We start from the raw sequence: 14,848 nt of genomic DNA, 5'->3' as shown, positions 1-14,848 counted from the left end.
GTCTGGCGCCCCCTGGTGTCTGAGTTGTCACACCTCTGAAACAAAGAGGCTCATTCCTCCTCCTCCTCCTCCTCTTCCTCCACTCAGCTCTATAAAAGCTCTTTAATATCAGGGACTAATCACCGAAGCAGCTGCTCTGCTGCCCCAGCTGCTGCACACTTCCTGGACCAGCATGCTGGCAGAAAACAGCGTGTTGTGGTGTGTGAACCACGTGTTTTACCCCCCCCCCCCCTCCCCTCTACCTCCAGCGTGCAGACATGTTTAACCCGGGTTCAAACGGACGTGTTTACGAGTCAGGAGTTCAGAGCTGACTCCGGCGCTCGGTGGATTGCGTAACAAAGGGAAGGTTAGAGGCGTTGGTCCGCAGACCGGCGTTAACCGTGTTTAGAGCACCGACCTGTCTGAGGCTGAGAGATACTTCACCGAGTTCGCCTTGACGTTGCCTGAAATATGCTCTGTTTTAGATATTGTCGCGTTTTAAGTCTATATAAATGCAAGGGTGAATGAACAGGAATAGTAACGGGATAAAATACAGTTTTAGATGCAGCTCAGTGCCAGGTTGGGCTTTTTTTTGTTTTTTACACTGCAAAAAGGAAACTAAAAGTAAGTAAAATTTCTTGAAATTTTTATTTTTCTTGATTTGAGCAGCTAAATAAGACTATTTACCAATGGAATAAGATCTTTGCACTTAAAATAATAACAGTTAATCTCCATTTTATATCAACTGCATTACACTGCAAAAACAGAACTAAAAATAAGTAAAAGAATTTCTTGAAATTAGTGCGCTTGTCCTAGATTTGAGCGGGTTAATAAGATTATCTGACAATAGAATTAGTATTTTGACCCCTAAAATAAGATAATTAGATATACTGCACTTGAAATAAGATGATGGAGATGAATTGTTCCTATTTTAAGTGCATAAATCTTATTCCATTGGCAGATAGTCCTATTTACCTGCTCAAATCAAGGAAAAATTAATTAATTTCAAGAAAATTTTACTTACTTTAGTTCCCTTTTTGCAGTGTAGATAAGATAATTAATTATCTTATTTTAAGGGTAAAACTACTCATTCCATTGGCAGATAATCTCATTTACCTGCTCAAATCACGGGCAAATACATTCATTTCAAGAAAATTTTAGTTTAGAAATTTTTAGTTCTCTTTTTGCAGTGAGTAAAATGTACATGAAATGAGTGTATTTTTCTTTGATTTGAGCAGCTAAATAAGGCTATTTGTCAATGGAACGAGTATTTTTACCCCTAAAATAAGATTATTAGACATCCTGCACTTGAAATAAGATGATGGAGATGAATTGTTCTTATTTTAAGTGCAAGAATCAAACTTATTCCATTGGGAAATAGTCCTATATACCTGCTCTAATCAAAGGAACACTCATTTCAAGAACATTTTACTTACAGTAAAGCGTCTTGTGTAGCATTTCACCGAGTAATAACACCGTAACCACCGTCACGGCATCGGATAACTCGTGACAAAGTGATTCAAAGGGATTTCCGACTTCCGTCACTTTCTTCACTGCAAAAACAGACTAAAAATAAGTAAAATGTTCTTAAAATTAGTGTATTTGTCCTTGATTTGAGCAGCTAAATAAGATGATCTGCCAATAAAATAAGATTTTTTGCACTTAAAATAGGAACAATTAATCTCTATCATCTTATTTCAAGTGCAGTATATCTAATTATCTTATTTTAGGGGTCAAAATACTTGTTCCATTGGCAGATAAACTTATTTACCTGCTCAAATCAAAGAAAAAATACACAAATTTTAAGAACATTTTACTTATTTTTAGTTTCGTTTTTGCAGTGTTGCATCACTTTGCAGATTTTTAATCGTTAAAACTTGAGGGATGTGTCCCCGAAGAACATAAACCTCCCGCAGCAAGGTGGACCTCGTCATGCAGGAGGTCTGTAGAGAAAATCTGTTAAAAGGCGTTCTACAGACGGGTATAACCTGCAGTTTTCTGGACAAAAAAACAAAAACAAAACATCTTTTAATTCAAAAGACTTTGCTCAGTTCAACCAGTTCCAGCTGGTTGGGCTCAAAATGACAGGAGGCGCTGAATAAAATCTGGTGACTTCTGCTGGTAAACTTTATGTGGGTCGTCACTTGGTGTTCAGAAACACTAAATATCCTCCTCACACTGCAAAAAATTGGTAAAAGTAAGTAACGTTTTCTTCAAACGAGAGTATTTTACCTTGATTTGAGCAGTTAAACAACCCTATTTGCCAATCGAACGAGTATATTTACCCCTAAAGTAAGATAATTAGATACCTTGCACCTGAAATAAGATGATGATGAATTGTTCCTATTTTTAGTGCAAAAAATTGTATTCAATTGGCAAATAGTCTAATTTACCTGCTTAAATCAAGGAAAAATACACTAATTTCAAGAGGATTTTTACATACTTTTAGTTCCATTTTTGCAGTGTAGTGAAATAAGCACCTTCACTGCAAAAAGGGAACTCAAAGTATGTAAATTTTTCTTGAAATGTGTGTATTTTTTCCTTGATTTGAGCAGTTAAATAAGACAATTTGCCAATTGAATAAGATTTTTGCACTTAAAATAGGAAGAATTCATCTCCATCATCTTATTTCAGGTGCAGGATTATCTAATTATCTCATTTTAGGGGTAAAATACTCATTCCATTGGCAAATGGTCCAATTTAGGTGTTCAAATCAAGGAAAAATATACTGATTTCAAGAAAATTGTACTTATTTTGAGTTCCCTTTTTGCAATGCAAAAAGGGAACTCAAAATATGTAAAATCCTCTTGAAATTAGTGTAATTTTCATTGATTTGAGCTGGTAAATCATACTATTTGCCAATGGAATAAGATTTGTTACACTTAAAATGAGAACAATTCATCTTCATCATCTTATTTCAAGTGCAGGATGTCTAATTATCTTATTTTAGGGGTAGAAATACTCATTCCATTGGCAAATAGTCTTATTTAGCTGCTCAAATTAAGGAAAAATATACATATTTTAAGAAAATTGTACTTATTTTTAGTGCCCTTTTTGCAGTGTGCAGTGTTGGTAAGGTTTATGCACTGCAAAAAGAGAACTAAAAATAAGTACAATTTTTCTTAAAATTAATGTATTTCTCCTTGATTTGAGCAGGTAAATAAGATTATTTGCCAAAGGAATGAGTAATTGTACCCCTAAAATAAGATAATTAGATATACTGCACTTGAAATAAGATGATGGAGATGAGTTGTTCCTATTTTAAGTGTAAAAATCTTATTCCATTGGCAAATCATCTTATTTACCTGCTCAAATCAAAGAAAAAAACTCTAATTTCAAGAAATATTTTCTCATTTTTAGTTCTATTTTTGCAGTGTTGGTAAGGTTTATGTTGTAATGTCTGGGCTCATTAGGGACAGTTTCTCCTGACTTAGAAACAACGGTAGGTAAACGATCAGACAGGAGCGCATCCCAGGGAGGAGGAAGAGGAGGAAGAGGAGGAGGAGGCTCACGTGAGGCTCGGCCCTTCGGCTCGTTTACCTGATGGAAGCCCAGGAAGTCCTGGATGGTGGGCGACGTGTAGAAGACGTAGCCCTCGGCCGTCACCACCAGCACGAAGCCGTTCAGCGCCTGCGGAGCACAGAGAGGAGCCGCGTTTTTGCTTTTTCTGCTGTCGGTTCTGTTAAAGCCTGGAAGGGAATCAAACCTGCAGCAGCAGGTCCGCCTCGGAGAAGCTGACGCCGTCGATGGAGGTCGCCTCGGGGGCGAAGGTCTGAGCGGTCTGGACGCTTCCTCCGAACACCGGGGTCCGCTCGGCGGTCCAGCTGGAGCCGTTGGAGCCGGCTTTCAGGACGGCTGCAGAGGGAAGAGAAGGAAATAAACACTTTTTTAAACTTTTAGCCGACTGGAAGCTAAGGCTGGGCGATAAATCGATTTAATCGATTAATTCAAATTTACAATTCTTTAAGATTTCATTTTTGGAAAATCTGGATTTTATTTTGCAAATACACTCATTGGGTTTCCATGAAGAGAACAGCATGTGATGCTGAATATATGTTTAGGCAAAATTATTGTCAAAATATTGTTAAGTAGAAACCTTTTACTTCATTTACTTATTTACTTTTTTTTTTAACTTAGTTTGAAGTTCACAAGTGCAGTGAAGCCTGTTCTTAGCTCAATGTGTAATACCACTAGCAGCAAATGTTTTGTTATATTTTCATTGTTTATAATGGCACGGCTGCCATCTTGTTTTACAAGCATGTTTCACAGCTTGATTTTAGTTGCACTTTGAATTCAGGTCAACTCCCTGACGAAATGCTTGACTTAAAAAGCAAGGTTTTAAAATAATTTCTTTTTATGAAACAAAAAGGAGGAAAAAAAATCGATTAATCGGATTTGGTATGATAAAATCGGAGATTTATTTTTTAATCCATATCGCCCAGCCCTACTGGAAGCGTCAGGTTGACGAAGCGCGGACTCAGAAAAAAAAAAGGGGGAAGAGCGTTTTTTTTTTTTTTATCTGTCCGTGAGTCTCTATCAGGGCGGACGCTTCCTGCGTCTCTTCCTCTTCCTCCGCTTCTTATCGCTCGCGCCGGGCGACTCAATTACGGCGGAGAAAATAAGAGCGGCCCGGAAGTATCCTCCCGGAGAGGAAGCAGGTGGGCCGCGGGGGGGTAGAGGTCAGAGAGGGGCTTTCATTGTTGCTCCATCAGCTGCAGGATTGAGTTTTTACACTGCAAAAAGAACTAAAAGTAACATTTTCTTGAAATTAGTGTATTTTACCTCGATTTGAACACTTGAATAACTCTATTTGCCAGTGGAATGAGTATATTTACCCATAAAATAGGTAAATTAAATACCTTGCTCCTGAAATAAGATAATGGAGCTTAATTGTTCCTATTTTTAAGTGCAAAACATCTTATTCCATTGGCAAATAGTCGTATTTACCTGCTTAAATCAAGGAAAAATACACTAATTTCAAGAAATTTGTACTTACTTTTGGTTCCTTTTTTCAGTGTAAACAACTTCCAACTAATTCACTGCAAAAAGGGAGCTAGAAATAAGTCAAATGTTCTTAAAGTTAGTGTAATTATTCTTGATTTGAGCAGGTAAATAACATTATCTGCCAATGGAGTGAGTATTTTGACCCCTAAACTAAGATAATTAGATATACTGCACCTGAAATAAGATGATAAACATGAGTTGTTCCTATTTTAAGTGCAAAACTACTTATTCCATTGGCAGATCATCTTATTTACATGCTCAAATCAAGGATAAATGCACTAATTTTAAGAACATTTTACTTATTTCTAGTTCCGTTTTTGCAGTGTAGCCTTTGTTTAGCTTCGACCAGCATTCTTTAGATCAATTTTTGCAGTGTAAGAGGAGAACACTGTGTTTCACTGCAAAAGGGAATTAAGGGAAAGTAAAATTGTCTTGAAATTAGTGCATTTGTCCTTGATTTGAGCACCTAAATAAGATTATCTGTATTGTGATCCCTAAAATAAGATAATTAGATATGCTGCAATTGAAACAAGATGGTGGAGATGAGCTAATCCTATTTTAATCTTATTCCATTGGCAGATAGTCTTATTTACCTGCTCAAATCAAGGAAAAATACACTAATTTAAAGAAAATTAGACGTACTTTTAGTTCCCTTTTTGCAGTGAACCCTGTTAAAGGCCAAACGAGGACAACAGGCGGAGCCACAAGATTACCCGCTGGGCCGGGGGACGTTTGGGGTCGACGCTCCATTCATCGAGCAGCAGGTCACCGCTGGTGGAAACGACCCTGAATATGTGGAATTTGGAGATTATAACTCCTTGAGATAGAGCCACGGCGCCGTCTTGGGGGAAAACCAGAAACATCCTTACAGTCAGTTAAATTCGACAAACCTCCACCTCCAGAGCAGGAAGCGGCTCGGAGCGCAGAGCGGTAAAAACAGCCTAAAAGCCGGAACTAAACGAGTAGCAGACTGCAAAAACTGATCTAAAAATAAGTAAAATGTTCTTAAAATGTGTGTTTTTGTCCTAGATTTGAGCAGGTAAATAAGATTATCTGCCAATGGGATGAGTATTTTGACCCCTAAAATAAGATAATTAGACATCCTGCACTTGAAATAAGGTGATGGAGATGAGTTGTTCCCATTTTAAGTGCAAAAATCTTATTCCATTGGCAGATAAACTAGTTTACCTGCTCAAATAAAGTACAAATACACTCATTTCAAGAAAAATTTACTTATTTTTAGTTCTGTTTTTGCAGTGTGAGCGGTTCCTTACGGTCGTCCAAGTGATACAAAGGAAGCTAAACCTTACACTGCAAAAACAGAACTAAAATAAGTAAAAATTTTCTTGAAATGAGTGTATTTGTACTTTATTTGAGCAGGTAAATAAGATAATCTGCCAATGGAATAAGATTTTTGCACTTAAAATAGGAACAATTCATCTCCATCAACTTATTTCAAGTGGATTATATCTAATTATCTTATTTTAGGGGTAAAAATGACTCTCTCCATTGGCAAATAGTCTTATTTACCTGCTCAAATAAAGGACAAATACACTAATTTCAAGAAAATTGTACTTATTTTTAGTTCTGTTTTTGCAGTGTATGAGCTCCTCGCTGCAATGTGACAAAAATGAGCTCAGAGCAGAAGAATGGCCGATGACACGCGATCCCGTGACACGGGAAACTTCCAGAAAGGCGAACCGAGACGCATTTCAAGCAGAAACCCCTACGTGACGGGGCGCATGGAGCGAAAGGAAAAGTAACAAAAAGCAAACAGAAATATTAATAATTAGGAGGCGCAAACAAACGAGAAGCAGCTGGATGTGGTGTGCGTTGTTTTTCTCCCCCCTTGTCTTGGGTTTCACTGTTGCCTCACAGCGGCTTTGGTCTGGGCATGCTCAGAGCCGCCACACAGTCATAGCCGGAGGCCGTTTGGTTTAGTGGTTCTGTGTTGTTACAACGCCGAGCTATTTTAGGCCCGGCACGAAGAATAGAGTCTGATGAAGAGGAGGGGGGGGGAGCGATTATCAGAAAATCGGTCAAATAGAAGGAGAGGAAAGACAACAGCGGGGCAGGTGTCTCGTAGGACACCTCCTGCACTGCAAAAAGAGAACTAAAAATGAGTAAAATATTCTTGAAATGAATGTATTTGCCCTTGATTTGAGCAGGTAAATAAGACTATCTGCCAATGGGATGAGTATTTTTACCCCTAAATTAAGATAATTAGATATACTGCACTTGAAATAAGATGATGGAGATGAATTGTTCCTATTTTAAGTGCAAAAATCTTATTCCATTGGCAAATAGTCCTATTTACCTGCTTAAATCAAGGAAGAATAGTTTCATTTGAAGGAACATTTTCTTATTTTTAGGTATATTTTTGCAGTGTGTGGCGTAAAAGCTCCCTTGCTCTGCAAAAACGGATCTAAAAATAAGTAAAATGTTCTTTAAGTTAGTGTATTTATCCTTGATTTGAGCAGGTAAATAAGATTATCTGCCAATGGGATGAGTATTTTTACCCGTAAATTAAGATAATTAGATATACTGCACTTGAAATAAGATGATGGAGATGAATTGTTCCTATTTTAAGTGCAAAAATCTTATTCCATTGGCAAATAGTCCTATTTACCTGCTTAAATCAAGGAAGAATAGTTTCATTTGAAGGAACATTTTCTTATTTTTAGGTATATTTTTGCAGTGTGTGGCGTAAAAGCTCCCTTGCTCTGCAAAAACGGATCTAAAAATAAGTAAAATGTTCTTTAAGTTAGTGTATTTATCCTTGATTTGAGCAGGTAAATAAGATTATCTGCCAATGGGAGGAGTATTTTTACCCCTAAAATAAGATAATTAGACATCCTGCACTTGAAATAAGACGATGGAGATGAATTGTTCCTATTTTAAGTGCAAAATTCTTATTCCATTGGCAGATAATCTTATTTAGCTGCTCAAATAAAGTACAAATACACTAATTTCAAGACAATTTTAACTTATTTTTAGTTTAGTTTAGTCAGTTTTTGCAGTGGAGGCCTGAAGTCGGCCCGGGTCACACTGCAAAAACGGATCTAAAAATATGTAAAATGTTCTTTAAGTTAGTGTATTTATCCTTGATTTGAGCAGGTAAATAAGATTATCTGCCAATGGAATGAGTATTTTGACCCCTAAAATAAGATAATTAGATATACTGCACTTGAAATAAGATGATGGAGATGAATTGTTCCTATTTTATGTGCAAAATTGTTATTCCATTGGCAGATTCTTTTATTTACCTGCTCAAATAAAGTATAAAAACACTAATTTACGTATTTTTAGTTCCGTTTTGCAGTGTGGCGGACCCCTCCGCCTCCTGCGCTGACGTCTAACCAGAAACAGACGAGTCCTGCAGACCTTCAGCGCTGTCAGAGAACAGGAGAAACCAAATCCTCCTCCTCCTCCTCCATGGCTTTCTGATGAAGAGGAGGCCCCGCAGCGGCCAGTCGGGTGTTGCTGACTGATCAAACAGACCCGTCTGGTGCTGGACTCACAGTCGGTTTCTTCATGCTGGGTGTAGTTAGCTGATTTAAGGAAATCCCAGGAAAACTGTAGAAAACCATATTTAGCTCACAGTCAGTGAACATCTTTGATCTGGGACGTGATGAAAAGCTCTAAATGCCTCGTCTGGACTGAGAGTGTGACTGAAAGGCATAAAAATAAAAAACATTTCCTTTTCTGCTGATTAGCTAACTGAGGGACGCGTTTCCTTCCAGATGTGTTTTTTTTTTTTTTTGGAAACTAAAATCCTTTCTAAAAGGTTAAAGAGCAGCTTGTGCCTAGCTCACGTTAGAAATCTGGGTACACTGTAAAAATGGAACTAAAAATAGGTAAAATTTTCCTGAAATGAGCGTATTTGTACTTTATTTGAGCAGCCAAATAAGATTATCTGCCAGATTTTACCCCAAAAATAAGATAATCAGATATAAGTAAGTTCTTCCTATTTTAAGTGCCAAAATCTTATTCCATTGTCAGATAATCTTATTTAGCTGCTCAAATAGAGTACAAATACACTCATTTCAGGACAATTTTAAGTTATTTTTAGTTTAGTTTAGTCTGTTTTTGCAGCGTAATTACTCGGGGAAACTTCTGGATTCATCGATCGCTGCTGCAAATCTTCATCTGTTCTTATTTTGATCTATTTTCGGCTTTAAAGAGAGAATTTCCAGCTCCCAGGGTGTCCAGCTTCAGCTCGTCTTTGTTTAGACCTGCTGCACTGCAAAAACTGAACTAAAAATAAGTAAAATTTTCTTAAAATGAGTGTATCTGTCCTTGATTTGAGCAGCTAAATAAGATTATCTGCCAATGGAATAAGATTTTTCCACGTAAAATAGGAACAATTCATCTCCATCTGCTTATTTTAAGTGCAGGATGTCTAATTATCCTATTTTAGGGGTAAAAATACTCATTCCATTGGCAGATAATATTATTTACCTGCTCAAATAAAGGACAGATACACTAATTTTAAGAAAATTTTACTCATTTTTAGATCGGTTTTTGCAGTGTGACCTGGGCCAACTTCAGGCCTCCACTGCAGAAACAGACTAAACTAAACTAAAAATAAGTTAAAATTGTCTTGAAATGTATTTGTACTTTATTCGAGCAGCTAAATAAGATAATCTAACAATGGAATGAGATTTTTGCACTTAAAATAGGAAGAAGTCATCTATCATCTTATTTAGAGGGGAGAATATCTAATTATGTTATTTTAGTTGTCAAATACTCTTTCCATTAGCAGATAATGTTATTTATCTGCTCAAATCAAGGGCAAATACACTAATTTCAAGAAAATCTTACTTATTTTTAGTTCTGTTTTTGCTGTGTCCTCGTCTCTCTCTCTCTCTTGCACTCCTTCATCCCTCCATCCTCCACCACGGGCTCTCCTGCACTCTGTGGTTTTCTCTCTCTGACTTTGAAACTGTGGGAGTGCTGAAAGGAGTCATTGTTCTGCGCGTCTCTGGTTCGGCGGCATGACGGAGGTGGTGGGGGTCTGACAGGAGATCAGGATCACCGGCGCTCGCTGGATGCCTTTCGCCGTCAGAGGAGCGCGGCGCGCAGGTCCGGACACGAAGAAGGCGCTCCGAGGGGTTTACGGCTCTGAGTCGGCCTCTGCCTGTTGAATCATCTGGGCCAGATTCAGACCCGTTTTCGTCTCCAGTGTGATTTCCTGTTTCGGTCCCTTTGATCAGCGACAGCCGCCGTGATCTGATACAGCTTTGTGTCGTCTGTCCCCTGCAGAATGCGGCAAAATGTCTATCAGGGGCTGATTGAGCTGGCAAAATCTATTAGAAAATGACAATTTCTGCTCCTTCGTCAACACGGAGGGGACATTTTATTTTACACACTGCAAAAAGTCAGTTAAAAGTAAGTGAAATGTGCTTGAAATTAGTATATTTTCCTTGATTTGAGCAGCTAAACAAGACTATTTGCCAATGGAATAAGATTTTTGCACCTAATAAGAAAATATAAGAACAATTCACCTTATTTTTAAGTCTAATTATCCTATTTTAGGGGTCAAAATACTCGTTCCATTGGCAAATAGTCTTATTTAGCTGCTCAAATGAAGGAAAATATACTATTTTCAAGAATATTTTACCAACTTTTAGTTCCCTTTCTGCAGTGCAGGCTCAAATATGTACACTGCAAAAACCAGAACTAAAAATAACTACAATTGTCTTGAAATGAGTGCATTTATCCTTGATTTGAGCAGGTAAATAAGATTATTTGCCAATGGAATAAGAGTTTTGCACTTAAAATAGGAACAATGTGTCTCCATCATCTTATTTCAAGTGCAGGATGTCTAATTGTCGTATTTTAGGGGTCAAAATACTAATTCTATGGGCAAATAGTCTTATTTACCTGCTCAAACCAAGGATAAATGCATTCATTTCAAGACAATTGTAGTTACTTTTAGTTCCGTTTTTTTCAGTGTACATATTTTTGCATTATATGTACACTTATATAACTGACTTATATAAACTTTTACTTATTTTTAGTTCTGTTTTTGCAGTGTACGGATATTTGGATCACCAAATCACCAGCTGTACCACGATGCGAGGCGACGTCGATGTGTTTGGAAGACGATACGATGTTTGCCGATAAAACAAAGTCCGTTACGATTTCCGATTGATGCGATCGTCGAGATGCGATATCATCCGCCCATCTGACACTATTATTTACGTTGATACTACTAACAAAACAAAAAAAATAATATTATTTGAACATTTTATTTCTAAACAGGCATTTAAATCAAAAACGTTCTTCTAATTTTAAAATAATAATAATTATGGCTGGATATCATCTAGGACGAGCCGATTCGATACATAGCTCAGCTTCATTTTATTTGACTCCAGTATCGATATTTATTCAATTAAATTTTATTTATATAGCGCCAGTTCATGATACATGTCATCTCAATGCACTTTACAAAGATCGATCATATTATACAGATTGGTCAAAAATTTCCTATATAAGGGAACCAGTTGATTGCATCAAAGTCCCGACAAGCAGCATTCACTGTCGCTTCATACTGAGCAAGCATGTAGCGACAGTGGAGAGGAAAACTCCCCATTAACGGGAAGGAAAAGGGAAGGATATTATTACTTTCAAATTAATGCTCAAAGTCAATTCTATCAACAAAACCTGCCAAATATTATATTTCTGTTAAATTTATTGAACATATATAAAAATAAAGTGCATTTGGATCAATGCATTTAACGTCTCACAGAAACCAAAATATGTGCCAAAACGTCTGATTTTAACGTCTTCTAAAATCCTGTCGGCCGTTCCGCAAATTCTTCTCACTTGCTCTTCCTCGCTGTGAACAGTAATGGCTGTAATGACGCCCCCTAGGGGCTGGGAGGTATATCGATATTGAAAGCCAGAATATCGACATTAAATCATTTTCTAAAAACATCAATATTAATCTTTGTAGCGATTTTTATCCACTGCCCTAATAATAATAATAATAATAATAATAATAATAATAATAATAATAATGGATCACCTGTTCACTTTAGTCTCATGCCTTGTGAATCTCAAAATAAAGGTGCATGTTAAAAATGACAATATAGATTCATTTATTCATATTGGATAGATGTAATTGGATCCCAACTAGCTAGCAGGTCCAGTGGCACCAAACCAGAACTGAATAATGTCTCATAAAAGTATCCTTCTTGGTCTGAGGGCTGCCGGCGTCCCGAGCCTGTTGCTGTCCAACACACGGTGCGTTCACAAACTAAAGGAATAAAGGACACCAGTGGAGTCGTGGTATTTTCATTTTCCCTCTCGGTGAGGGGAAACACCGATATTTTAAAATAACTTGCAGAATCCAGTGAATGCTGGATAATTTAAAGCGAACGTTTGGTAAACAGAGAAGCGGGGACCCGACTCTTCTCCATGAAAATCTTAACCACCCGCTGAATTATACGCTTACAGACCCGGGAGCCCGACACAAAATGACAGGGTAGCGTTCCCACTGCGTTGCTCCTGACTTCAGACGACTAAATATACGCTCTGAGGCACAAAAACAAGATCTGAACCCCCAAACAACACGGCGGCTGAACGCAGCAGTCCAACGTTTTGGCTCCACATTAGCTTATCTAGACTTCAACAGAGGGCTCCGACTTTCTTTCATTCCCACATTTCCATCTCCATTTGTCCAAACCGTACGTCGTAACCTCGCTGTTTTTGTCTGCCTCGCTCAGTGTTTGGACGACTGCGAAAAACAGAACTAGAAATACGTAAAATGTTCTTAAAATTTGTGCATTTGTACTTTATCTGAGCAGATAAATAAGATTATCTGCCAATGGAATAAGATTTTTGCACTTAAAATAGGAACAATTCATCTCAATCATCAAGTGCAAGATGTCTACACTGCAAAAACGGAACTAAAAATAAGTCAAATGTTCTTAAAATTTGTGTATTTGTCCTTGATTTGAGCAGGTAAATAAGATGATTTGCCAATGGAATAAGATTTTTGCACTTAAAATAGGAACAACTCATCTCCATCTTATTTCAAGTGCAGGATGTCTAATTATCTTATTTTAGGGGTCAAAATACTCATTCCATTGGCAGATAATCTTATTTACCTGCTCAAATCAAGGACAAATACACTAATTTTAAGAACATTTTACTTATTTTTAGATCCATTTTTGCAGTGTAATTATCAGAAAATGACCATTTCTGCTCCTTCATCAACACGGAGGGGACATTTTATTTTACACACTGCAAAAAGTCAACTAAAAGTAAGTAAAATTTTCTTGAAATTAGTATATTTTCCTTGATTTGAGAAGCAAAAAAAAGACTATTTGCCAATGGAATAAGATTTTTGCACTTAATAAGAAAAAAATAAGAAGAATTCATCTTATTTTAAGTGCAGGATGTCTAATTATCTTATTTTAGAGGTAAAACTACTTATTCCATTGGCAGATAATCTTATTTACCTGCTCAAATCAAGGACAAATACACTCATTTTAAGAACATTTTACTTATTTTTAGATCCGTTTTGGCAGTGCTGCTGCCGGTTCAAGAATGTCTTTGATACAACTTGCCTCAGTCGGCTCTTCTGCCCGACGATAAGGGAATTCTGGGAAATGGCGGGAATAACCATAGCAACCACTTGCCCAGCTGAATCACTGCGAATACAGACTGAACTAAACTAAAAAATAAGTATGATTTTCTTGAAATGAGTGTATTTGTCCTTGATTTGAGCAGCTAAATAAGATTACCTGCCAATGGACATAGTCATTTTACTCTAAAATAAGATAATTAGATATAATGCACTTGAAATAAGTTGATGGAGATGAGTTATTCCTATTTTAAGTGCCAAAATCTTATTCCTTTGGCAGATAATCTTATTTAGCTGCTCAAATAAAGTACAAATACACTAATTTGAAGAGAATTTTAACCTATTTTAAGCTTAGTTTAGTCTGTTTTTGCAGTTTGCAGCAAGCATGTTTTTCTGTTTTGCATTAATGTTTTAGCTTGAGCTGTAAAAGATGAGCTGAGAGGACTGGGTCAGACCGGTGAAACTGAGACGCTCGACTTTATCCCAAAGATATAAAGAAATTAAACCCATAAAAGCTCATTTTCTAGCCTCCCAGGAAGAGTTTAAATGCCGCGACTCCTTCCTCCTCCACCGCCACCAGGAGGCAGGAACAGCAACATCTCCCTCCTCCACGTTAAAAGACTAAACATTAAAGAGACCGAATAAAACTAAGAATCCGGCTTTATTTTAGTATTATTATAGTACACAGATTAAAAAAAAAATTGTGAAACCCTGAAGACAGCAATAGGTCCTCCTGGTCTCCTTATTCGTTCCCTTTTATCACCCGCTTGTCTGAACCCTCTGTCCTAAGGCAGCGCTGACGACACCACGGCGCGATTTTTATTGGGAACGCACCGAAGACACAAAGAAGGTTCTGTTCCCAGAAACCGAGAGCAGACACGAGACAGTCCTGGACGTTCCTGCAGCTCACCAGAAACCAGAAGGGGTTAGAGAGGAGAGCTGCATGGGGCGTCCTGGTCAACCTCATCCAGCACAGCCTGGAGGAGGAGGTAGGAGAGGAGGCGAGGGAAGGGAGGAAGGGAAGCAAGAGAGAAAAGTTAAGAAGAGGCTGGAAAGAAGTAGGGAAGGAAAGAAGGCCACAGGAAAGGTAGGAAGGAAACGAGGGCTCAAGAAAGGTAGGAAGGAAAGGAGGCAAGAGAAGGAAATAAGGGCTCAGGAGAAGTAGGAGGGAAACTAGACAAGGAAAGGAGATAAGAAAGGGAAAAGGGAAGCAAGTAACAAAAGTTAGAAAAGGTGTGCAGGGAAGGCTGGAAAGAAGTAGGGAAGGAA

At 37.7% G+C, this 14,848-nt stretch overlaps 1 protein-coding gene across 1 annotated transcript in view; it reads right to left on the bottom strand.

Moving 5' to 3' along the window:
- ahr2 (aryl hydrocarbon receptor 2) overlaps positions 1 to 14,848 on the bottom strand; it is a gene marked incomplete in the record, with an annotated part of 32,600 nt that overhangs the window by 10,963 nt on the left and 6,789 nt on the right. Inside the window, 2 exon segments of the mRNA XM_036128002.1 lie at positions 3,520 to 3,609; positions 3,686 to 3,834. Coding sequence (XP_035983895.1) covers positions 3,520 to 3,609; positions 3,686 to 3,834 — 239 coding nt within the window.

The sequence above is a fragment of the Fundulus heteroclitus genome, chromosome 24 (assembly GCF_011125445.2).
Source record: "Fundulus heteroclitus isolate FHET01 chromosome 24, MU-UCD_Fhet_4.1, whole genome shotgun sequence".
In the NCBI taxonomy this organism is placed as follows: domain Eukaryota; kingdom Metazoa; phylum Chordata; class Actinopteri; order Cyprinodontiformes; family Fundulidae; genus Fundulus; species Fundulus heteroclitus.
This window is presented reverse-complemented; position numbering and strand designations above follow the sequence as displayed.